This window comes from Podarcis bocagei (genome assembly GCF_964188305.1).
Source record: "Podarcis bocagei genome assembly, chromosome: 8".
Lineage (NCBI taxonomy): Eukaryota > Metazoa > Chordata > Lepidosauria > Squamata > Lacertidae > Podarcis > Podarcis bocagei.
In genome coordinates this window covers 46,571,946-46,594,146 of record NC_138133.1, presented here as the reverse complement: position 1 = coordinate 46,594,146, position 22,201 = coordinate 46,571,946, and the positions used below count along the sequence as shown (strand labels likewise).

Below are 22,201 nucleotides of genomic sequence, written 5' to 3'. Positions count from 1 at the left end.
ATGCATATGTATTCTAAAATGTTACCTCCATCCATGCTCCCTTGGGTGCTGTTAGCCCTTCCCAATGAAAGGCTACGATGGCTTGCATTGCGAAATTGTGAGAAGGATGAGGTGGAGTCTATCGTGTTTCTTCGTCCTCCCAAAGCGTTGGTTGGGAAGAGAAACTGGGTATAAGAAACAGTCTAAGAAGAAGAAAAAGAGACACACAATGTTGATTTTTTTTATTGCTCCACAACATGAAAGCTCGTGTAAAGAACCTGTTTACTTTAAAACTTGAATTTCAAGAACTGAATGTTCTGAATTTTTACAGATGCTTAGAAGCCACTGTTTCCTTAAAAGATAAGAGAATACTGCTGCTTAAGAAATAGTAACTATAGGATACAAATGTGATTTAACATTTGATTCACGAGATTATATGTTGGTAGGATAAGTAGTCTTACCTTCCCATTGGCTCCCAATTCCACACCTTCAAGGCCAACTATGTCTTTCAAGCAAACTCCTGCCGCAGAATGGCATGGCCTCCCACCTTCTGCTTTCATATCCCTGGGAAGCAGAAGCCAGTGGTTAATATATTTTGCATGTAACTAGATATAAATCTTGTTTGTTCAATGCCCATTCTCAAACACAAGTAAGAAAATAATGATAATTATGTAGAACAGTACTCTCTTGCCAAAAACTTAAATGCTAATACTAATAACGAACACAAAATCAGAATACTCTTGCCCAGGGAAGCAAGCATTAGGCAGAAATCATTAAGCAGAAATAACATTTATTGGATTATCTGAATATGGATACAGGCCTATAAAAACCTATGCGGGAGTTCTGCGGGGCATTCTCTCTTTAAGGGAGAACAATGGTCGAACACTCCAACATGTGAATAATTTAAAGTGCAATTAAAAATTAACCAGGTTTTTTTAAACCTGGGAACAAAATTGAAAAGCCAATGCTCTGTGCAACAACAGCAGCCTCAGAACACAATGCTTTTTTGAAATCTTATTCACTGTATTTACATGCAGTTCAAAATATGGGGAGCCCCTGCTTATGAGACCTGGGGAAGGAACCCGTGGCCAAAGAACTGCGTGTGGCACCAACTTTCTGTAGGTGGGGGGAAGCTGGGTGGGGTGGAAGAAAGAGAAAGAGAAGGGGCTGACCGAAAGAAAAGGGGTAGCTCTGCTCACTTTTGGTTCCTGTGTACAGCCACCATACAGGCCCCAGCAGATTACCGTATTTTTCGCCCTATAGGACGCACTTTCCCCCCTCCAAAAATGAAGGGGAAATGTGTGTGCGTCCTATGGGGCGAATACAGGCTTTCGCTGAAGCCTGGAGAGCGAGAGGGGTCGGTGCGCACCGACCCCTCTCGCTCTCCAGGCTTCAGGAAGCTCTGTGCAACCCTCCGGAGCCCGGTGCCAAGCCGCGCCAGCCTCCGGAGGGTCGCGCAGAGCTTCCTGGGCTCCGCGCAGCTCTGCACGACCCTCCAGAGCCCAGCATTTCGAAGCCTCGGGTGTGCTGAAGAGCGCGCCCGGGCTTCACACAGCTGTCCGCAAGCCTGGGGAGACCAGCGCAGCTCCCTAGGCTTGCAGATAGCAGGCTGTTCTGGGGGCTGGGGTCGGGGGAAGCTCGGGCTTCCCCCACGCCAGCCCCGTGCCTGGGGGGAAAATAATTTTTTTTCTTTATTCCCCCCCCCAAAAAAAACTAGGTGCGTCCTATAGGGTGGTGCGTCCTATGGGGTGAAAAATACGGTAATCCTTTGACAGTATAAGGTTCTCCACCCTTGTGGTAGGCAGATGAAGTCTTATAATAGTCTGTATTTCAAATTCATGGAAACTGAGTGTAAGGGTCAAATTAAATGTGACCATATGGGACGTGGGTGGCGCTGTGGGTATAACCTCAGGGCCTAGGACTTGACGATCGCATGGTCGGCGGTTCAAATCCCCGCAGCGGGGTGAGCTCCCGTTGTTCGGTCCCAGCTCCTGCCCACCTAGCAGTTCGAAAGCACCCTTAAGTGCAAGTAGATAAATAGGTACCGCTTTATAGCGGGAAGGTAAACGGCGTTTCCGTGTGCTGCTCTGGTGCCGGTTCGCCAGAGCAGCTTCATCACGCTGGCCACGTGACCCAGAAGTGTCTGCGGACAGAGCTGGCTCCCGGCCTCTAGAGTGAGATGAGCGCACAACCCTAGAGTCTGTCAAGACTGGCCCGTACGGGCAGGGGTACCTTTACCTTTACCTAAATGTGACATAACAGTTTTTGAAAATAAAAATAGTTGTTAGTTGTGTATAGCTGGATTCGTTTGGAGTAGGTGCCCCATGAAACGCCGTCCCATCGGATGTCAAGAACATAAACATCTACATGATTCTTAGAAGACATCTGAAGGCAGACCTGTATAGGGAAGTTTTTTAATGTATTGTGTTTTTATATTTTGTTGGAAGCTGCCCAGAGTGGCTAGAGCAACCCAGTCAGATGGGTGGGGTAAAAATATAATAAGGCGGAGGAGGAGGAATCTCTCACTGGTACAAAGGCAAATGCCAGTTTCAGAAGAGGAATTTGAAAAGTAGGTGCATGCTATATGATACAAGCCCCTGAGAGCATCTCTCCAGTATTAAAAGAGCTCCAGTGGCCTTTAATTAATTTCTGGACACAATTTAAAGTGTTGGTTTTAACCTTTAAAGCTTGCATGTAGAAACCTGCTAGTGATGGATGGGGCCAGAAGCATACCTGGCACAAGAAATGTTGTTGCTGTTTATTATTATTATTATTATTATTATTATTATTATTATTATTATTATTACTTTAAGACCATCAGAAGAGCTTGGACCCAAAGGAGGAGGAGGAGGGACACAATACCTTGCCTAAGAATATACTGTCCTCAGGAAGTCCTTCCTGAGAGTGGTATGGTAAGGGAAGGGAAGGGAAGGTAGAGGACGGTACAGGCTGGTGACATTAACCCTGCCACATGAGAATCCCTTGCAGACAACAAGACAGTCAGGTTGTGCATCCACAGCAGTGACCAGAGAAAGAATGACCGCTGGGATGAGCACAGAGAGAAGATACGCCATGGTGCATCTGTAGCAGCACGACGGGCGCCTTCATTTGCTCCAGCTGCAACAAAACATGTCTCTCCTGTATTGGTCTCTACAGCCAAAAGCAGGCGCTGTAATTCTACTATGGTTTGACTTTACTCCCAAAGGCACACTCGTCCACTGTCTCTTGAGACCGATGCCAACACGTACAGTACAGATGAGATGGTACCAAATGAATAAAACGTTGAGGTACAGTCTACAGAAGCAAGCTTTGTCAGAACATACTGCAAGGCCGTGTCAAAAGCATGGGCTTTCAAGATTCCCTTGGGCCATTTGAAAGGGTAAAAGCCCACTGTGTTGCAATGCCAAGGAACGTGATTGTACTGGTGCCACTTTGAAGTTGTGGCGCTGCATTGGCACTACAATCCTTCATCTCTAGTGCTATGGTTGTGCAGATGACACACCACCAGGCCTTTCAAGAACCATTTTTTTAAAAAAAGAATAAACAAGCAATTTTTGAGAGCTGACAGAACAGTCCAGAAGTATGATTAAAGGATTGCATTTGGTTTGAAGTGCCACCTCTATCTATAAAAAACTTTTATTTCAGATACACCACACTATTAATGCATTGTTAGCAAATTCAAATGGTGTGAAGTGCGGTCAGTCGCACATCAGATAAGACATCATTTATACTCTGTACATCACAAATAACAATATCACTTGCTTTGATTTCAAAGACAATCCATTCCTAGTCATAGCATACAGCAGCTTCTCCCTTGGTTCAGAGTATGCCACGTTGTGATAAGGCCAACTGCAGATCTGAAATGCTGAAGAAAAACTGCAGTTCCTGTTCACTTCTTTTGGAAGTGCAGATACTGATCATCTGTCATGGGCAAACATTTTTAATTAAGTTTACCGTTTTTTAGAAATGTCATCTGCAACATCCCTGATGCATGTAGCACATAACATTTACCCAGAAAATCTCAACAGGTATGAAACAAATATACATACCCAACATGGCTACAGTCCCGATACGGCAGCACTGAAAATATGCTGCAGAAGGATCTTCTGCCACTAATAAGGACTATTCTAGAAAACAAATAAAGTAAAGGCTATGATAGAGGGTAGCAAATCCAGCAATTCAATTCAATTCAAACTTAAAACTTTGCTCGGCAAAAACTGCTTTCCGCTATCCTACATTACAGTGGTGCCTCACAAGACGAAAAGAATCCGTTCTGTGATTCTCTTCGTCTAGCAGTTTTTTCGTCTTGCAAAGCAAGCCCATTGAAGGATTAGCGCTATTAGCGCTATTAGCGGCTTTTAGCGGCTTATCTGCTGATCTGATCAGCTGATAAGCGGCTTAGCAGCTTAGAAAAAGGGGGGGGGGAAACCAGCAGGGACTCGCAAGACATTGTCGTCTTGCGAAGCAAACCCATAGGAAATTCGTTTTGCGAAGCACCTCCAAAACGGAAAACTCTTTCGTCTAGCGAGTTTTCTGTCTTGCGAGGCATTCGTCTTGCAGGGCACCACTGTACTTTCTATTACACTGTTGCAGACGAAGTGGATCTATTCTCACTCATAAACTGCACTGTATGTTGCGCTTACCAACATCTGACAGGCCAAGCACCAAAAACTGACATAGGACAAGGGAGGCTTAACACTTGGTTATCAGTGCTTTAAGAGAGATCACTACTAATCATATCTCCAGTGGGACAAAAGGGGGAAAGAGCCTTATGCATAGCAGTCTGGGTGCAGAATGAAAAGCTTGGGACTTGAGCCAATGAATATCCATCATTACTTTGCTCTCTCTGCACCATTCTGAGATTCAAATGGACAACGGGGGGGGGGGGAGTGGCTTTAATAACGAGGAAGCTGGTCCTCTTAATTTGGCTAAAGAAATTGAATAAAAACAAGCTGGTAACCCTACTTCACTTGTTCAAACATGGTTCACTGAGTCCTACAAATAATGTATTTAAGAAAGTGTGTGTGTGTGTATGTGTGTGTGTGTGTGTGTGTGTGAGAGAGAGAGAGAGAGAGAGAGAGAGAGAGAGAGAGAAGAAGTATCTGTCTTTGGATGTTTTGATCTGGTTATTGGCATAAACCTCCAGGAACAAAACCAACAACTGTCACTGTTTTTTTGTCACTTTCATAACTTCACATATCTTTGACAAGGAAGCCCAAGGGAAACTATTAATGGGTCAGACAGCTGTGTTTTGTTTTTGTTTTTTAAACACAGTGCTGTGCCAGAAATGGTTGAGAAATAAATGGGTCCTCTAGTCCAGAGTTCATAAATGCAACGATAATTGGAGTCTGCCAAACAGATGACAATACAACCACTTCTGCATTAAGAGATCCAAAATCAAACAGATGGCTTCACTCCACTGTGTTTTCACACAAATTTTTACACTAACTACTGCAGTTCAGAGCAGTAATTAAGTCTGCAAAAGCATCTGACGTGCCAGCCTTTTCAGAGCATGCAATCTAATGTCCCTGTATGGAATGAATTTTGCATGAAATGTGCAGGGCTTCCAACTGTAAATGCAGACAGAACTGGAGGGAATAGGCCATGTTAGATACCAACGTACTAGGAATGTCCCTTTAACCTCAGCATGCAATTGCGCTAGCAGTGAACATCAGGAAGCACTTACAATGAACTCTTCACCCTTCAGGTGAGGATTATAAATCATCATTAGCACGCAATTCTACTTTTAATTGTGTTGTCCTATTGCAAGCAAAGAGGAAAACTTCTTACAAAGCACAGCATCGGAATATAGAACAAGATGCAGATAGTAATCAGCCATTTCCCTTAAAATTAAAGTATTCATGATGAAACAGAAACCCTTGTTGAAACTTCACACATATAAAGGATTTAGTTAGCCTATAGCTCTACAAGGAGGCAAATACCCAAAGGTATTTCACAGCATGTTCAGTCACATCAGTGGGGCAAATATCTTTGATACTACACAACAAAAGAAAACTCACTATGAACATTAGAGGAAGTCTCAGAGGGAGAACACACACTTTGAATGCAGAAGATCTCATGCTACAGTCCTGGCACTGCTGCTGAAAAGCCTCAGGCAGCCAAAGATGTGAAGGACCTCAATGTCTCAATGCTGCCAGTCAGAGTAGGATATATTGTGTTAGACAGACAAACAGGCTGACCTGGTGTAAGGCAGCTTCCTATGATGTTTCTACAGTGCAGTGTGCTGTACTCTTAATCTGAAGCACGTTGAACTATCTGGTCAACCCTTAACATTAATCATGCTGGGAAACAGGATTGAACAGAAGTTGGCCTACTGCTGAGGCAGAAGCAGAGTTCTTAAATAGGCAACACAAAACGGCTCAGGCAAGTTTCATAAACACAAAAACAATACCTCCCCCCCCCCCCAGGTTGGAACACTTCTCATTGCTAATGGCTGACAAGAGATCTAGCTACTAAAAAGGAGCTCTCTGTTTTCCAAAGGCATTTTAGCACCCAAAGCTACTGGGTGCTTGGAGCACTCAATGTACTGTATCTCCTCACCCACCAAAAGCCCCTCAGGCATGCTGCTGAAATTCCTTGGCTTGACTATCCCCCTACATTCATCCTGACTACTTCCAAAAGCTTAGCAAGCACCAGAAGAGACATCTGCTCTTGGATAGAACCTTGCAAGCAACATTGTGCTTTGGTCCCACTCTCCATTCTGTACTTTTCATAGCTGGAGATTCTTGACGGCCGCTGCTCACCCAATGTAACCTTAGTTGGCTTCTAGGGCACCTGCTCACTGTTTTTAAAGTCCAAGTGAGGCCTCTTGCGTAGTATTTCATCTCCCTATAACATGCCTCCCTTTATAATTCCTGCACCTATAGAGCATACACCAAAAGTGTTAACCAAGAAGAGAAATTTATTTCAATTGCTACTTTTGCCAATGGGCTTTGCCAGACAGATAATGTCTGGCTACCATGTTACAGGCAGTATAGAGATAAGCATCCATGGGACGAAGCTTCTATCCTTCAACTGCAAAGTGTATAAACTCTCACCTGCAATGCTGCATACTGTGTGGGTAGCAGCCCCACCCACATCCAGTGGTAGCCCAGGATGGGGAGGTTGTTCTCACTGTGGGTTAATCCTGCATCAGTAAGCGCTTGTACACACTACCACTTGGCAGTGGATAATTTGCCACTGCAGATCCTGGGGCAATGATTTTTTTTTTACCATTTAGCCCTGCTTGAAGACTACAGAATACAGAGGTAATTCTCTGGATATGTCTTGCTTTTCCTTGCAGAGGATTCTTGCATTAGGAAATGTGGTGATCTGCATACAGAATCCAATTTCCACATGTAAAAGATGACCATTGTCTCCTACAAAGGCACACTGCTCTTTGCCTGCAAAATACCTTCCATTCCTTGTATCGTTCTGTCGCATGTTCTTGATGAAATGAACCTTCTTAAAGTTCTTTGGTCTGGGTGAGCCTGACAGAGTCCGGCATCTGAAAAATAAAGCAATTGAAACCAATTAAGTTCTCTGCTGAATAGCCAAAATATCTCAACACAAAGGCAGGAAGGAAAGACCAGACAAATTATTCAGTTCACCATCCTCCCCACTCAGGAGTCTGTAGCAATAACGAAAACAAGAATGTCTAGAAACAAAAGGGGCTTAAAAAAAATAATAGAATGAAGCGATATATTTAAAAATGAAAAACAGAACTTCCTGGATTCTGTTACAGATCCCAGGAAAGATGAGATAGGGAAATGGAAGAATGTAACCATCAGAATTCTCTGTAATAGTGCAAACCAAAATGTTTTTCAGTTTTTAAACACTTCATAATGGGTAAAGTTCCTTTTGCTAACAAAAGTAACTGGATTGTGCAAGGAGGTCTTCTCTAAAATATGTTTGGTTCCTCTTTTTCCTCCTCTTTTAAGTCTGTTAACACACTCCCATTTACCCTGCATACAGTATGCTCCCACCCCTGGTTTGGGAAGTGATCTATACGCAAAATTAGCCACAATGTGTTGTTTCTTATAAAATACTGCATTGTGATGCATTTCCCTTAAAACCAGCTTTGACTATTGCGAGAGAGAAAAAGAATGCCCTGGGTGTAAAGCCAGTAATGTGTGCACAACCTAAGCTGTAGGAAAGTGGTGCAAAACGCAACAAGGGAAGGGCAAGATCAAAGGCACCCAACAGAGGAAGGGCAAAGGATAAAGCACAATTAACTGAGGACTGATTGGCAACAGATGGTGCATGAATTGTGACAAGTGGATACGGTGGTCTAGGAAGGGATCTGAGGACATGAGAGGTGTATAGGATAAATGCACTGATGTAATGGACACACAAAAATATGACAATGAGAGATGGAAGTGAAGGGATCTGCTAGCACACAGAGAGCATGTTTTCAGCTTCAAAAGTGTATTTTCACATGGCCCTTTGCTGACAAGCAATCTTAAATCCAATGTATTTGATGGAGGGCCATTATTTGATCTTTAGGCAGGTTAGCCAGATGAAAAGAGGGCAGGGCTCCTTTAATAGTTGTACAGAAGACAAGACTTTCAGCAGGCATAGCTTTTCCTGCTGCCATTTCTCCCTCCACTCAACTATTCCTATCAGCAGTCACAATGGGCTCCAATTAAAAGAATCCCCACTGCGAGCAGAAGTCCACTGGAAACAATCTGAAATATTAAACATTATTTATTTCTTTGGGCAATTATAGCTGCATTTGAATAATTTATGATTGCACTTCACAATGCTCTCATGAATGCTTTGTTACATACGGTCTAAAAAGAACAGTCTCATTAAGAGGAAGCAACAGATTTTGCTATTCAGGTTTTTTGCCCCTTAGGAGATGAGGAAAAGGTTCTGTTCAATTTGAATTAGGTGGATTTCAGTAGTAAATACTGATAAGCTAAATTACTCAGGCCTTGACCTATGGAGAACTTTATAAAATTTCTGTCTTGCCAAGGGGCTATACCACAGGCAAAATGCACAGGGTGTGTTACTTTTTAAATACCGTATTAGCCTGAATATAAGCATCACTTTTTTCTCAAATTCCAACAGTGAAAAGTTAAAGTGCGGCTTATATTTGTGACCTTAGGGTATGCAGCCAGGAGCGCAGGGCAAACAGCGCCAGGAGCGCGGCGCCAGCCCCACTCATAGTCCCCGTCCTCTCCCCCAAGGCTGGGAAGGGAGAGAGTGAGGAAGTGAAAAAGCCGCTGGCAACGCAGCACCCTGCCCCCGCCCAGTATGCAGCCAGGAGCACCGACGAATGGAGCAGCTTATATTCAGGTATTTTTTCTCTCCCCATTCCAATTTTAAAGGTGCGGCTTATATTCGGGTGTGGCTTATATTCAGGCCAATACGGTAATTATACTGCTAAAACACGTATATCATATCATATATCATATTTCTTCCATTATCAACTGCAAGTGCATTTCAATAAGAGCTCTTTTTTTAGTTTGCGTTTCTTCATAAAACAAAAGAAATTACTGGTTATGGTGTGCACCTGGATACAGTAAAGATCCTTTGGAACGGTTTGAAACAAGCAATTTAAAAAGCTGGAAAAAATGTATTAAGAGATGTTAAAAAGTACAATGGAAAAATCTGAACACCCTTTGGATGAATGGCATGTATTGGCCAGGCAAACGTAACAAATTCCACGGATAGCAAACAGTTAGTGTGATGGTTTCTATTAGCTCATTTTCGTATAGGAAACACGGGAAAACGGGACAAACACAAATGATAAAAACGTTTTCTCTTTATCACAAGCAAGTTCAAAGTTTGTGTAGTTTTTAGGAGTCTGTGACTTGTGTCCCTTTCTAACCTTATAGAAGGATGAGATTGGCAAGTTATTCATTTCTTTATTTTGTCTTTGTGAATAATTAATCATGTTAAAAAAGAAAGGGTTGTGAATAAACAGTTCTTTGACTCTGAGCAAGGCTGCCTCATGTTATGATCTTGTTTTGGGTTCCTAACAAAGCCCCAGCTACAGTTGATCCTCTGTCCCTGGTGAACACAAATGCTTTGATGAAAGAGCAACACTATCCTGAATTGGTAAACAGATTATTAGTCAGTCATGCAGCGTTTGGATTCTAACAGGGTACATAGTATCACAGAGCATACTGCATTGGCGGGCTAACTTTGTAAGAGGTCTTTACAAACGAATTTGCCTTCTGGAGGCACCTATGTTTGCAGCATTATGAATATATTTGGCATGAAATGTCAGATGCTACAGGACAGAGACCTTAAAAGCTACGGGTTGTCAAAGAACATTGTATTTATATAAGGTGTGCCCCAAACAGCCATGTGTATCACTTCAGCAGTCCCAAGAAGTTCCTTGTGGAGTGAATGTTCATCAGTGATCAAAACAGTACTTGTAAAGAGCTCCAATGTTTACATTCTTTTTGCACTGACCAAGCTGAAACAATTCTATAACAGAGTCTGTATTTTGTGAGGACTCTTCACACATAACAGATTTAAATTGCGCTTGCTAGTCTCACTTCCTTGTTATGTCAGGCAGGGGTGGAGACCGTCAAATCTAGGGGGCCAAATGTAGCCCTCCAAACCTTTCTATTTGGTCCTTGAGAATTTCCCCTGGCCACACATTCTCCCTCATACCTCATTCCCCGAGTGCTTTTGCCTGGATGGAATGTGTTCTTGAACTGTGTTAATCCTCTGCTCACTTTTGCCTGAGGCTGTGCCCAATTTTGTCCCCAGTGGCATGTGGTGTTTGGAAGGTTGCCCATGAAAAAATGTGGACCTTGGTCTGGAATAAGTTCTACAAGCTTGCTATACGTGTTCATTGTAACCTATAAAGAAGCCAATGTGGCAGGACCTATACTGTATTAGACATACTGTATTAGACATAGGCAAACTCAGCCCTCCAGATGTTTTGGGACTACAACTCCCATCAACACTGACCACTGGTCCTGTTAGCTAGGGATGATGGGAGTTGTAGTCCCAAAACATCTGGAGGGCCAGGTTTGCCTATGCCTGATCTACAGTGGTACCTCAGGTTAAGAACTTAATTCGTCCCGGGGGTCCGTTCTTAATCTGAAACTGTTCTTAACCTGAAGCACCACTTTAGCTAATGGGGCCTCCCGCTGCTGCTGCTGCGCTGCCGGAGCACGATTTCTGTTCTCATCCTGAAGCAAGGTTCTTAACCCGAGGTACTATTTCTGGGTTAGTGGAGTCTGTAACCTGAAGTGTATGTAACCTGAAGTGTATGTAACCCGAGGTACCACTGTATATGCATACGGAAGAGGATCAGCCCTTCCAGCAGAAGCTAATGTGGTAGGAGCTGTGGAACCAATCCAGTTCACTTATACACAATATGGAGACATCTTTTCCTTCATCTCAACCCACAAAATGTATTGGGTCAGCCTTGCATGCACAGAATCCCTTGTGACCTAAGCACACAAGGAGTAGGGATGGACACAGCCCTGATCTCTTCCCTCACCCCCTGTCCCTACAATTATTCCACATGTTCTTGGGTGGAACAATATCAGTTTTAAAGAAGTTCTGTAATGGTCCAAATTCTAACAAATGTCAAAATAAACGGCAAAGGGGAAGGGGAACAGAAAGAGAAGTTAGAGAGAGCTACCGCGCTCAAGTCCTAGTTATGTGGGCACCTGGTTCGCCACTGTGAGAACAATGCTAGACTAGATGTGCCTCTGGTCTGATCCAGCAGAGTTCTTAGATGTTCACATGTAAAGCCTGGCCTGTACATGGGGATGACGGTGGAAACGGGTGCAAACAGGGCTGCAGATCAGAAGAGGGCAGTGGCTTCAAAAATAAGGTTGGGAAGATGAAAAGGGGGGTTAATAGTAGCTTAGTGGGAAGCGAGGGGATTAATGTGGGGAGAGTGGCAGAGGAGTTGGTGAGCAAGGGGGCAGAGCCTTTTGCCAAGGCATGCCAGTGGCATAATCATTTACAGGAAAAAAACAACATGCATACACTCTGTATACTTATAGTTACCTCCGTAAAGGAGCATTTTCCTCAATATCTTCTAAAGTCTCCAGTGAAGACCTTTGGGAAATCAACCGACGTCTGTGAAGGGAAGGGAAAAAAGAACAATTAAATACTAAAACCATATGCAATTTATTGCCCCAACCTAGACAAATAATAACATACTTTTTAAAACAAAACTGAGCTGAACTGGGCTAATTTAAAATAAAAATATAGAATAAAACTTTTCTGCTTCTTAGTTTCCTTCACACTTCTCTTCACCATAAACAAGGCTGTCATGCAAGAGAGGTTATACTGCAAGATCTCAAATGATCTCGGGCAAATATTCACTACTTCAAACCCCCAGTTTGATCTAAGTGTTTTAAAAGTAAACACTTGTTGCCCAGATATCAGTCTGTAGATCTGTATATGCACAGTAAAAACGTAAAGGGACTCCTGACCATTAGGTCCAGTCGTGACCAACTCTGGGGTTGCGGCACTCATCTCGCTTTATTGGCCGAGGGAGCCAGCGTACAGCTTCCAGGTCATGTGCCAGCATGACTAAGCTGCTTCTGGCGAACCAGAGCTACGCACAGAAACGCCGTTTACCTTCCCGCTGGAGCGGTACCTATTTATCTACTTGCACTTTGAAGTGCTTTTGAACTGCTAGGTTGGCAGGAGCAGGGACTGAGCAACGGGAGCTCACCCCGTCGCAGGGATTCGAACCGCCGACCTTCTGATCAGCAAGCCCTAGGCTCTGTGGTTTAACCCACAGCACCACCCGCATCCGTATATGCACAGTACATGCCATATAAAAACCAGTTCTCCTGTCTTCAGGCTTTTCAAACTGCTACTGAGGTTTTTCCTATGCAACCTGCATTAGGTGGGCAACCTGCAGCCCAGAGCTCAAATGTGGCCCCTGACATCATTTTCTGTGGAATGCAATGTCTTCTTAAACTTTCATCTGAGTTTCTTCCTTCCTTCCTGTTTGTTTCCTCCTTGTTTGTCCTGGTTTTTAAGATCATAAGATCAGGATCATAAGAACCATCCTTCTAGTCCAGCATTCTCTTCTCACAGTTGCCAACCAGATGTCTCTGGGAAGGCTGCAAACAGACCTGAGTACAACAGTACTCTTCCCACTTGCAAAATTATTTACACCAGGAAACAAGATGCCCTTTTCTGTTGTATGAGAAAAAAATATTTCCCTTTACGACTCTGGAATCTCAAACTCAGCAGCAGCTTACAGCCCTGGGGCTCAATTATGACCCCTTGCAGGTTGCCAGGTGAAAGAGCTGTCAATCACTATCTTCAGCTCACATTGCTCGCCTTCCTGCTCCCTATATGTCCTCTATGCTTTCGTATGATGAAGCAGGAGCAACAACAAAAAGACCAGGGGGAAAAATGGAGAGAGGAAGGTGGCCACATCACAGAGGAGACAAGAAGAAAGGGAAGGGGAAGCTGTGGTGGCGAGGGTGAGGGGACGTGAATGAAAGGAAGTAAGATCTTCCTTGGAAATGAGGCGACGACTCAATATTTTTTAAGCATACATGCTTAAACTTTAGTAATTTGAGGGGGGAAATGGAGCAAGATAAAATCAATTCTAGAAAAAAACTGAGTATCATACAATGAACATACAATAGATAGTATCAGATTGCATAATCAAAACAAAAGAAGAACTATAATCAGATTGCCTAGGAGGGAAGTTGGAGAGACTTAGAAGTTTGTTATCTCTTGCAGAAGAATCAAAAGGTATTACCACATTTCAGACAGCATAAATAGCTTCCTGTTAACAGGGTTATACAAATAAGACTACACTAATTATTAGATATTTATATACACACAAATACACATGCACAGAAATACAGCTAATGCCATCTCTTCCATTATCTGCATTAGTGATTTGATTTGTTTACAGCTAACTTGGAATCTCTGGAACATTATTCTATTTTATCTCTTCCTGGTACTGAGAATTTTCTGTTATGTTCTTAAACTTCTTTATTCTTTTGTTTTGGTAACTGCTTTGGGGATCTTTGTTAGAGCTGAAAGAAGGTTTGTAAATATTTAAAACCACAATACATTCATGGAGGAGTAACAATAAATAAACCATTAAAATTTTAGAATGCACAAGCCCCAAAAGTTGAGGGGGAATAATGACATCTTGTACACCTATTGTGTTGTTCAAAATCATAGCCTGCCAGCTACAACATGTATATCAATTATTTGCCAATGCAAATTCACCTGTGATGTCATTTGAATTGGATTTGTAATGTTTAAAAACAAAAACAGAATTGGGTTCATACACTTCTCTGCATTTTGTTGTGGCACTAACCTTGTGTTTAGGGTTTTAAATAACTCACCACACACACACACACACACACACACACACACACTCATTAAGAACATCTAGTGCTAATTTTATTCTGATGTAAGATTTCTTACTAAAGACCTTAGTCACTGGCTATACTAGCTCACTGGAAGGACAGATTCTGAAGCTGAGGCTCCAATACTTTGGCCACCTCATGAGAAGAGAAGACTCCCTGGAAAAGACCCTGATGTTGGGAAAGATGGAGGGCACAAGGTAGAAGGGGACGACAGAGGATGAGATGGTTGGATAGTGTTCTCGAAGCTACTAACATGAGTTTGACCAAACTGCGGGAGGCAGTGGAAGACAGGAGTGCCTGGCGTGCTCTGGTCCATGGGATCACTAAGAGTCGGACACGACTAAACAACTAAACAACAACAGTGCTAGCTAGGGCTAATGGGAGTTGGGATCCAACAACATCTGGAGGGCATTGTGTTGGCTACCCCTGGTGTAAGATGAAGCCTGCCAAATTCAGACACAGCCCACTGGGACGTTCTAATGGGAACAGAACAAGAATTCATTTCAGCAGGACTTACACAGAAACATTTTCTGGTCTTGGTTTACTGCACGGATGAGGAACCTTTTGCCCTCCAGATGTTGCTAAACTAGAACTCCTATCATCCTTGGCCATTGGCCATGCTTGCTAGGGTTAATGGGAGTTGTAGTCCATCTGGTTCCTCGCTTTAGTGAATAGCTAGCCTGCAGAAGAGTTGTGGGAAACTCAACATCTTTTTTGTTTTTAAATAAAGCAGGTTTAATAGACGTTCTGAAGAAGATATCAAAAGACCCGCTCTTATTTCATGACTACAGTAACAGCGCATTAATCATGCAGCTCCATCTAGAGCAATTTATTTCTGGATGCATTTAGCCTTTGGCTCATCCCCTTGTTGGCTTAGAAGAATACATTATTCTTTTATACAAGGGAGCTTCTCATCCAGCATTTCATACTGTCTCTCCACCTATAAGCATACAAATGCATCTTCCCCAAAGGATGATGTCATTGAATTTTTAACCTGAGGTCTATTTTTAGTGCTATGCTTTTGAGCTCTAAAAAAATTCTTCAGTGACCTAGCAACTGATGAAAACTGTGATAGTAGAGAAAGAGCTCCCAAAATACATGAAATTAAGACTCCCTGTCAGTCAAATGCTTTGGTTTCATCCCCTTCCCATGCTAACAGCCTTCTCTCCTCACTTGGTTGGTGAGGAAAATTAACATTTTTTACCCTCTTTGCAAACGGAATAGCCTCTCTCTCTCTCTCTCTTATTATGGTGGTGAGGACAAGAAAATACAAGGCAGCACAGTGTGACAATACAAACATGAATGGTAGTGGAAAGGCCCCCTCAGCAGCACTCCTCTTTGGCTCAAAAAAATTAACTGCCATGAATTATGTTTTGTTGGCTTATGGTTTGTTTGGAGGAACAGGATGGGTTTTATTCTTCTGGTCTGTTCATAGCATTTGATTTTTTTATTTTTTGTTGTTGTTTTCAATGAGTGCTTCCCAGAAAAGTGCCGCAGAAATATTTAATTAATAATAATAATTTAATGTATTTATTTATTACAGTGGTACCTCGGGTTAAGTACTTAATTTGTTCTGGAGGTCCGTTCTTAACCTGAAACTGTTCTTAACCTGAAGCACCACTTTAGCTAATGGGGCCTCCTGCTGCTGCCGCGCAGCTGGAGCACGATTTCTGTTCTCATCCTGAAGCAAAGTTCTTAACCCGAGGTACTATTTCTGGGTTAGCAGAGCCTGTAACCTGAAGCGTATGTAACCTGAAGCATATGTAACCCGAGGTACCACTGTATTTATATTTTAAAAGTCAATCTGCTATATGCAATACTATTCAACACAGTGTTTTTAATGCATGTTTTCCATGTCTCAGCCACTGGTCTGACCAAAAAGGGGCAGCTGCTGAAGAGGTGGAAAATTAAGCCTGACATTTGTTTTTACAACTTGCTGCATTCTGTTTACAGACACTTACTCACAGGGCCATTTTTCTCACACTCTGGAAATTCCTGATTTCTTATATCATATCATGGATTGTTGTGCTCTTTGTAAATCAGAGCTTTTATTGCTTTTATTTTGAAAACTGCTGCTGTTTTATCCTAGATTATGTAACAGACTAACAGCATCATTCTAACCAAGGCTACTCAGAAGCAAGTCTTACTAAATTCAATGGGGGTTAGGTGGGATTAGAATTTTAGCCTACTATACTGAAAAGCCAGAATGTGAAACAACATATCTTTTACTGCTGTTTTGCACTAAATAATCCACTAAATAAATCAACATTACAGCTAAGAGCCAGCAAGGCAAATTCCAATGAAATCTTGGATAAATGAGGTGATAAGTCACTGCCTCATACATAATGCTGTAAAAAGTAGGATTAACATTGACCCACCTCACAGAAATTGTGAGCTTTTTTTTTAATATAAATTTTTATTAGTTTTACAAAATTTTTAAAACAATACAAACATATAAAAAAGACATACAAACACGTATAGTTTCATGACCTTTTTTTCATAAACCTTGTTTCTCGGACTCCCTCATACCTCCCCTTTCTGCATCCCAATGTCCCAAATTTTTCCAGCAACTTCTAAGTTAGTTCTGTCAAACATATGTCTTCTTAATCTTTCCTTCAGTCTAATCTTATATCGCTGTAACCCTTTCTTTCTCAAAACCTCGACATTCTAACATTCATCAAGTTTATAATAGTCCTTAAGATAAATTTTAAATTTCTTCCATTCTTCTTCCGCCGTCTCCTTCCCCTGGTCGCGGATTCTGCCAGTCATCTCAGCCAGTGTCATATAGTCCATCACTTTCATCTGCCATTCTTCCAGAGTGGGTAGATCTTGTGTCTTCCAATACTTTGCGATAAGTATTCTTGCTGCTGTCGTAGCATACATAAAAAAGATCCTATCTTTCTTTGACACCAATTGACCGACAATGCCCAAGAGAAAGGCCTCTGGTTTCTTAGGGAAAGTACATTTAAGTACCTTTTTCATTTCGTTATAAATCATTTCCCAGAAAGCCTTAATCTTCGGGCACGTCCACCAAAGGTCAGAAATTGTGAGCTTCTGGGCTTGTCCACATGGTAACTGGGTAATGGTAACAACAACAACAACAACAACAACTTGACAATACAATGTGCACAACTAGTTGCCTACTAGCTCATGTGGTGCTGCCTACCCTTCCGAATTCCCTCCTGTTATATTTTAGACAGGCGCTGTCCCTGTTGCCTTTTCAGCGCCTAGTGAAGACCTTCCTCTTTCAACAAACCTTTTAACTGGAGATCCTTATCCCACAGTCTGCATCTGTATTGGTTCTATTTTAATTGTTTTTTAATATATGGAATTGTTTTTAAATGTTTGTCTTGGGTTGTATGCAATGTAGCACTAAGTAACTGATTCCACTGCTGCACAGATTTACGCTTGTGCCATGTTTACGGGGAAGACCCCAGAGTACACAACAAAGAAAGAAGCCTCCTCTGTGAAGAGTGCAAAACACTGCTTGTATAGCCCTACCACATGCACACAAGACCAAATCCGTCAAAAAGTTAAGCAGCAGAAGATCTGCCAGCACATCAACGTGCTCCATTGTAGAGAAGGAATGGAGAACATCCCAAGAGTCACAATCTTCATGGAGATGTGAAAACACTAAAGAAAAGAGTTTTAGTGGCAGCCAAGATAGATCTACTCCATTTATCAAGAGTTACCGTATTTTTTGCTCTATAAGACTCACCTTTTCCCTCCTAAAAAGTAAGGGGAAATGTGTGTGCGTCTTATGGAGTGTATGCAGGCTGCGCAGCTATCCCAGAAGCTAGAACAGCAAGAGGGATTGCTGCTTTTGCTGCGCAGCGATCCCTCTTGCTGTTCTGGCTTCTGAGATTCAGAATATTTTTTTCCTTGTTTTCCTCCTCCAAAAACTAGGTGCGTCTTATGGTCTGGTGCGTCTTCTAGAGAGAAAAATACAGTAATTCCTCTTTAGCCATGATAGTGCAAGACTGTGCCACCAAAGTATCTAAAGTGGAAGCACAGATACAGCTGCACATGGAAGAACAACACCTTTCTTGCCCCTTTAATGTAATTAATTTTATATGTGAAAACAACTGCCGTTTTAAGCCACACAACTGGGGAGTAGATCTGACCCCTGCCTCCTGAACAGCATATTCCATGCCCTAGTCTCAAGCAGAAGAAACAGAAGCAAAGAAAAAAGGAGCACTTGTTCCAGTCAAATTAACTGCATTACATGAACTACACAAAAGGGCAAGAGGTTCATTAAAATGTGTCACAAAAACAACACTTCAAGGGCTCTTTCAACACATACATGGGAGCTTTGCTGCAAAGAAGAAAGAATGTTTGAACAATAAAAGCACTGTTTACTAGGATTATGCCTATAAAGCATAGTTTCATTGCTGCAGTTGCCATATCTCACTGAAGGAGTGATTCATTGGCAGCCCAGCCCAGCAGAAGTCGCAGAGTGTGCATCATTAACAGCAACTTTAAAAAATAAATGCCCAGTGTTTTAAAAATGCCTACCAATGTGCTGCAAATTCTATTCTATCCTTTTCCCTTAATGACAAAACCAAAGTGTTTTATGCATTTTATTTTTGGGAATATAAAGTGAACAGTATTCACTGATTACCAGTGGTGTTTAGTCACCCATACGTGCCTCTAGTTTCACAATAATTATAACTGTTTGTACAATTCCTCAACCAAATAACTCACAACGTACGGTAAGTTACAAAAAGCAAACCTCAGGTCTCCTCGGATGAGCAGCAGGATCCTCCAGCATATCTCCATTCTGCCAATTATCCCAGATCTGGACATCCTAACCCCAGGACTGGAACTGTCTGGTTATATATCCCTCCTGCATCTCTCCCAGGGCCATAGCAGCAGAAGAGATGGTGAGTAAAGCAGGGCCCTTGGACTCAGCAGCTCCAGGACCCAACTAGCTGCACAACAAGGCTACTCTGGAGGAGAAGCACATGGGAAACACCTGCTAAGATCAGGGCCTGACCAAGAACCAGGAGGGTGTGGAGTCTCCAGATCCTTCTTAAGTGCCATGTCTGAGCTGCTTAATTGTTGAAGCAACAGCTCTTAATCCAATCTCCAGCCTGCCTGATCAGGGAAATGGACAAGCAGGTTGTGCCATTTGTGCCTTGTTAGCTACTGCAAGTACTAAACTTCTCAGCCTGCTCTACACAAAGCCAAGTATATGAAAATACTGCACTGTCTGGATCTTCAAAAATTGCTCACTCTACTCCTGCCAATATGCTCAAAGAAATGCTGCAGAGTTGTTCAGAAAGATTACCTAAGTAAGCATCGGGAAATGTCAACAGGGAGAAATGATTTCAAGTCGGTCATGTGCCCATAATTAGGCTACATTATTGAGAACAAGCTGCAACATGGATGAAGATAAAGAAAGACTTCTATGAGAAAGGGACAAAGGATATGAACATTGATCCCTGTTTTGTTTTTAATCACTTGTTGACTATGTGCCAAACGAATCCTGCTATACAATGAACAGGACTTTCCATTCACTAGAAATGATAAATCAAACTACCGTACTTTGTCCTAAAAGCAGTGTGATATGATCAGGTTAACATGGAACAAAAGCTTCCCTTGTCCTTTTATTTAAGTTTTGTTTTCTCTCCAGTGTTCTCAGATTAAATCACAAATTTTCCATATATATACACACACACACACACACACACACACACACAGCTTCATCTTGGTTGTTTTTTTTAATGGTATGGTAGATAGCCACAGCCTACATTCACACTCCAATTTATTCTGTTTCACTGCCGTTACCCTAACTGCTATTTTGCGCAATTTATTTGAGCTTTCAGCTGACGTAAAAGCAACTTCCGGAAAACTAATGGAATTTAACGGAATATAGCACTAGTTTAATGCTTATTTCCATGCTATTTGATTTCAGAAAAAATCTGCTTGCAGCTTCTGAAACTTAGAAAAATCGCATGAGGCAAACTTTCCCGCCTTTGTGATGAGCTGTGGGGCGGCACAATGGCGCATGCCGCACTCGTGGTTCACACTTTTTTCTTTGTCTGATGCGGAAGTGTGTGCCAGTGTTTCAGCATAGAAAGTCATGCCAAGCAGGTAAAGCCTGGAAGAATGGCAGAAAGGAGAGGAACAGGGACAGCATGGAGGAATGACATGTGTGAATGACATTTATCACAACATGGCAGAATAGCATTTGAGATGTGGTGGAACAGGCAGACACAGCGTAAAAGGAACTTTAGAAAGCAGGCTGGAAGCACTAGCTTTATAATCATTTAAACTACAGTGGTACCTAAGGTTACATACGCTTCAGGTTACAGACTCTGCTAACTCGGAAGTAGTACCTCGGGTTAAGAACTTTGCTTCAGGATGGGAACAGAAATCGTGCAGCAGTGGCACAGTGGCAGCGGGAGGCCCCATTAGCTAAAGTGGTACCTCAGGTTAAGAACAGTTTCAGGTTAAGAACGGACCTCCAGAACAAATTAAGTTCTTAACCTGGGGTACCACTGTAATGCAATAAATTCCACGTGTGAATGAAGCAAACAGTCTGACTGTCCGGTAGGGGTAAGCAAGGATCCCCTTTGGCAACCAGCAAAGCAAGCTATTGTAAATTAGGAGAGAGCTGGTCCTTTTCTTCTTTTATGCTCACATTAAGTCACACTTGGCCAACACAGCTATAAGCTCCTGTTACTCAAGAGGCTATAAGTTGGTATATCTGCACATGTGCACATTGCTACCACTTTTATGAAAGGTCGTATGAAAAAAATGTCCCAATGCAATTTCTGTTTGTCTCTTCCAAGTCAAAAAATTGAAGAGCATCCTGACCCCAACACCACACCCACTGTTATGGTCTCCCTTTATCATTCTTACAGCTATCTACCAGCACAACTTTGCTCCCTGAGCTATTCAGGACAATACAACTGTATCTTCCAAAATCTGGTGCTGTGGCAAGATGTTAGCAGCCAGTATTACAGATATTGAGTCCTGGGTTGAGGGGCTCACAGAGCTAGTATCACATAGGCACAAGGACCAGTGGAAGTTCCACTTCAGCCTGCTATAATGGGGATAGTTTGACCAGCGCTTAGTACAATTTCCACAAGACTCTTTTAAATCCTAGCCTTGAAAAACATAAGAAAATATCTCCTACCACACATTTAAAAAGTGCTTTGTTACTGCAGAACTGTTTACAAGGATGCTGGCACTGGCCTTTCATGCCAACATGAAAGCATCTTTCACTGAAAGATAATCCATAAAGAACGCTGAACTTTTCAAAGAGATCTGAGTAGAAACGAAGAGGGAAAAGGTCACTTTTAAGAATTATACATTTGTTTTTGTCCTTTGAAGCAGACAAAGATGCTGGTAGCTACTTCCAGTTTTTCCTCGCCCCAAACTGCAGTGGGTATTATATATCCACTATATAAATGAGTTCAACCTCCTATTTCTGCTTTTAACAGAAGAGATTCAACTTTGTGCCTTTTAAAGATAACAACAACACTGAAAATAAAGCTGAAATGGCAATGGTGTTCACATCATTCCACCAGTGCAAGATGGATTCATTGTACAAAGACAGCAAAAGTGCATTTGGTTCATTCCTTCTTCCTACTTGTACATACACTTCTGTTTAATCCTCTTCAAAGTTTTAAGACAATTCTGTAAAATACAGCTTTGTAGTGCTATAGTCCTGAACAGTTTTTTCACTGGTATCAGTTAGAATTTTGCAGATGAAACACAAGGACTTCCAGAAACTAAAACTTGAGTTATGACCACTAAAACGTCTCAAGTGCTACAAACATAGAGCACTTATTTATTTTACTTATAAACCACTTTTCACCTATATAGTCATAAAGCACAAAACCTCCTAGAAAACTGTAAGCCACTGTACACAG

At 42.1% G+C, this 22,201-nt stretch overlaps 1 protein-coding gene across 2 annotated transcripts in view; it reads right to left on the bottom strand.

Moving 5' to 3' along the window:
* CABLES1 (Cdk5 and Abl enzyme substrate 1) overlaps positions 1-22,201 on the bottom strand; it is a 50,732-nt gene that overhangs the window by 8,217 nt on the left and 20,314 nt on the right. Inside the window, exons 2-6 of one of the 2 annotated variants that reach the window (XM_081205752.1) lie at positions 11,968-12,039; positions 7,394-7,486; positions 4,029-4,106; positions 441-543; positions 26-182 (exon numbers count right to left, since the gene is read on the bottom strand). In XM_081205752.1, the coding sequence (XP_081061878.1) occupies positions 26-182; positions 441-543; positions 4,029-4,106; positions 7,394-7,486; positions 11,968-12,039 (503 nt within the window). The remainder of the gene's footprint in view (positions 1-25; positions 183-440; positions 544-4,028; positions 4,107-7,393; positions 7,487-11,967; positions 12,040-22,201) is intronic. The other variant, XM_081205753.1, reaches the window with a different exon arrangement.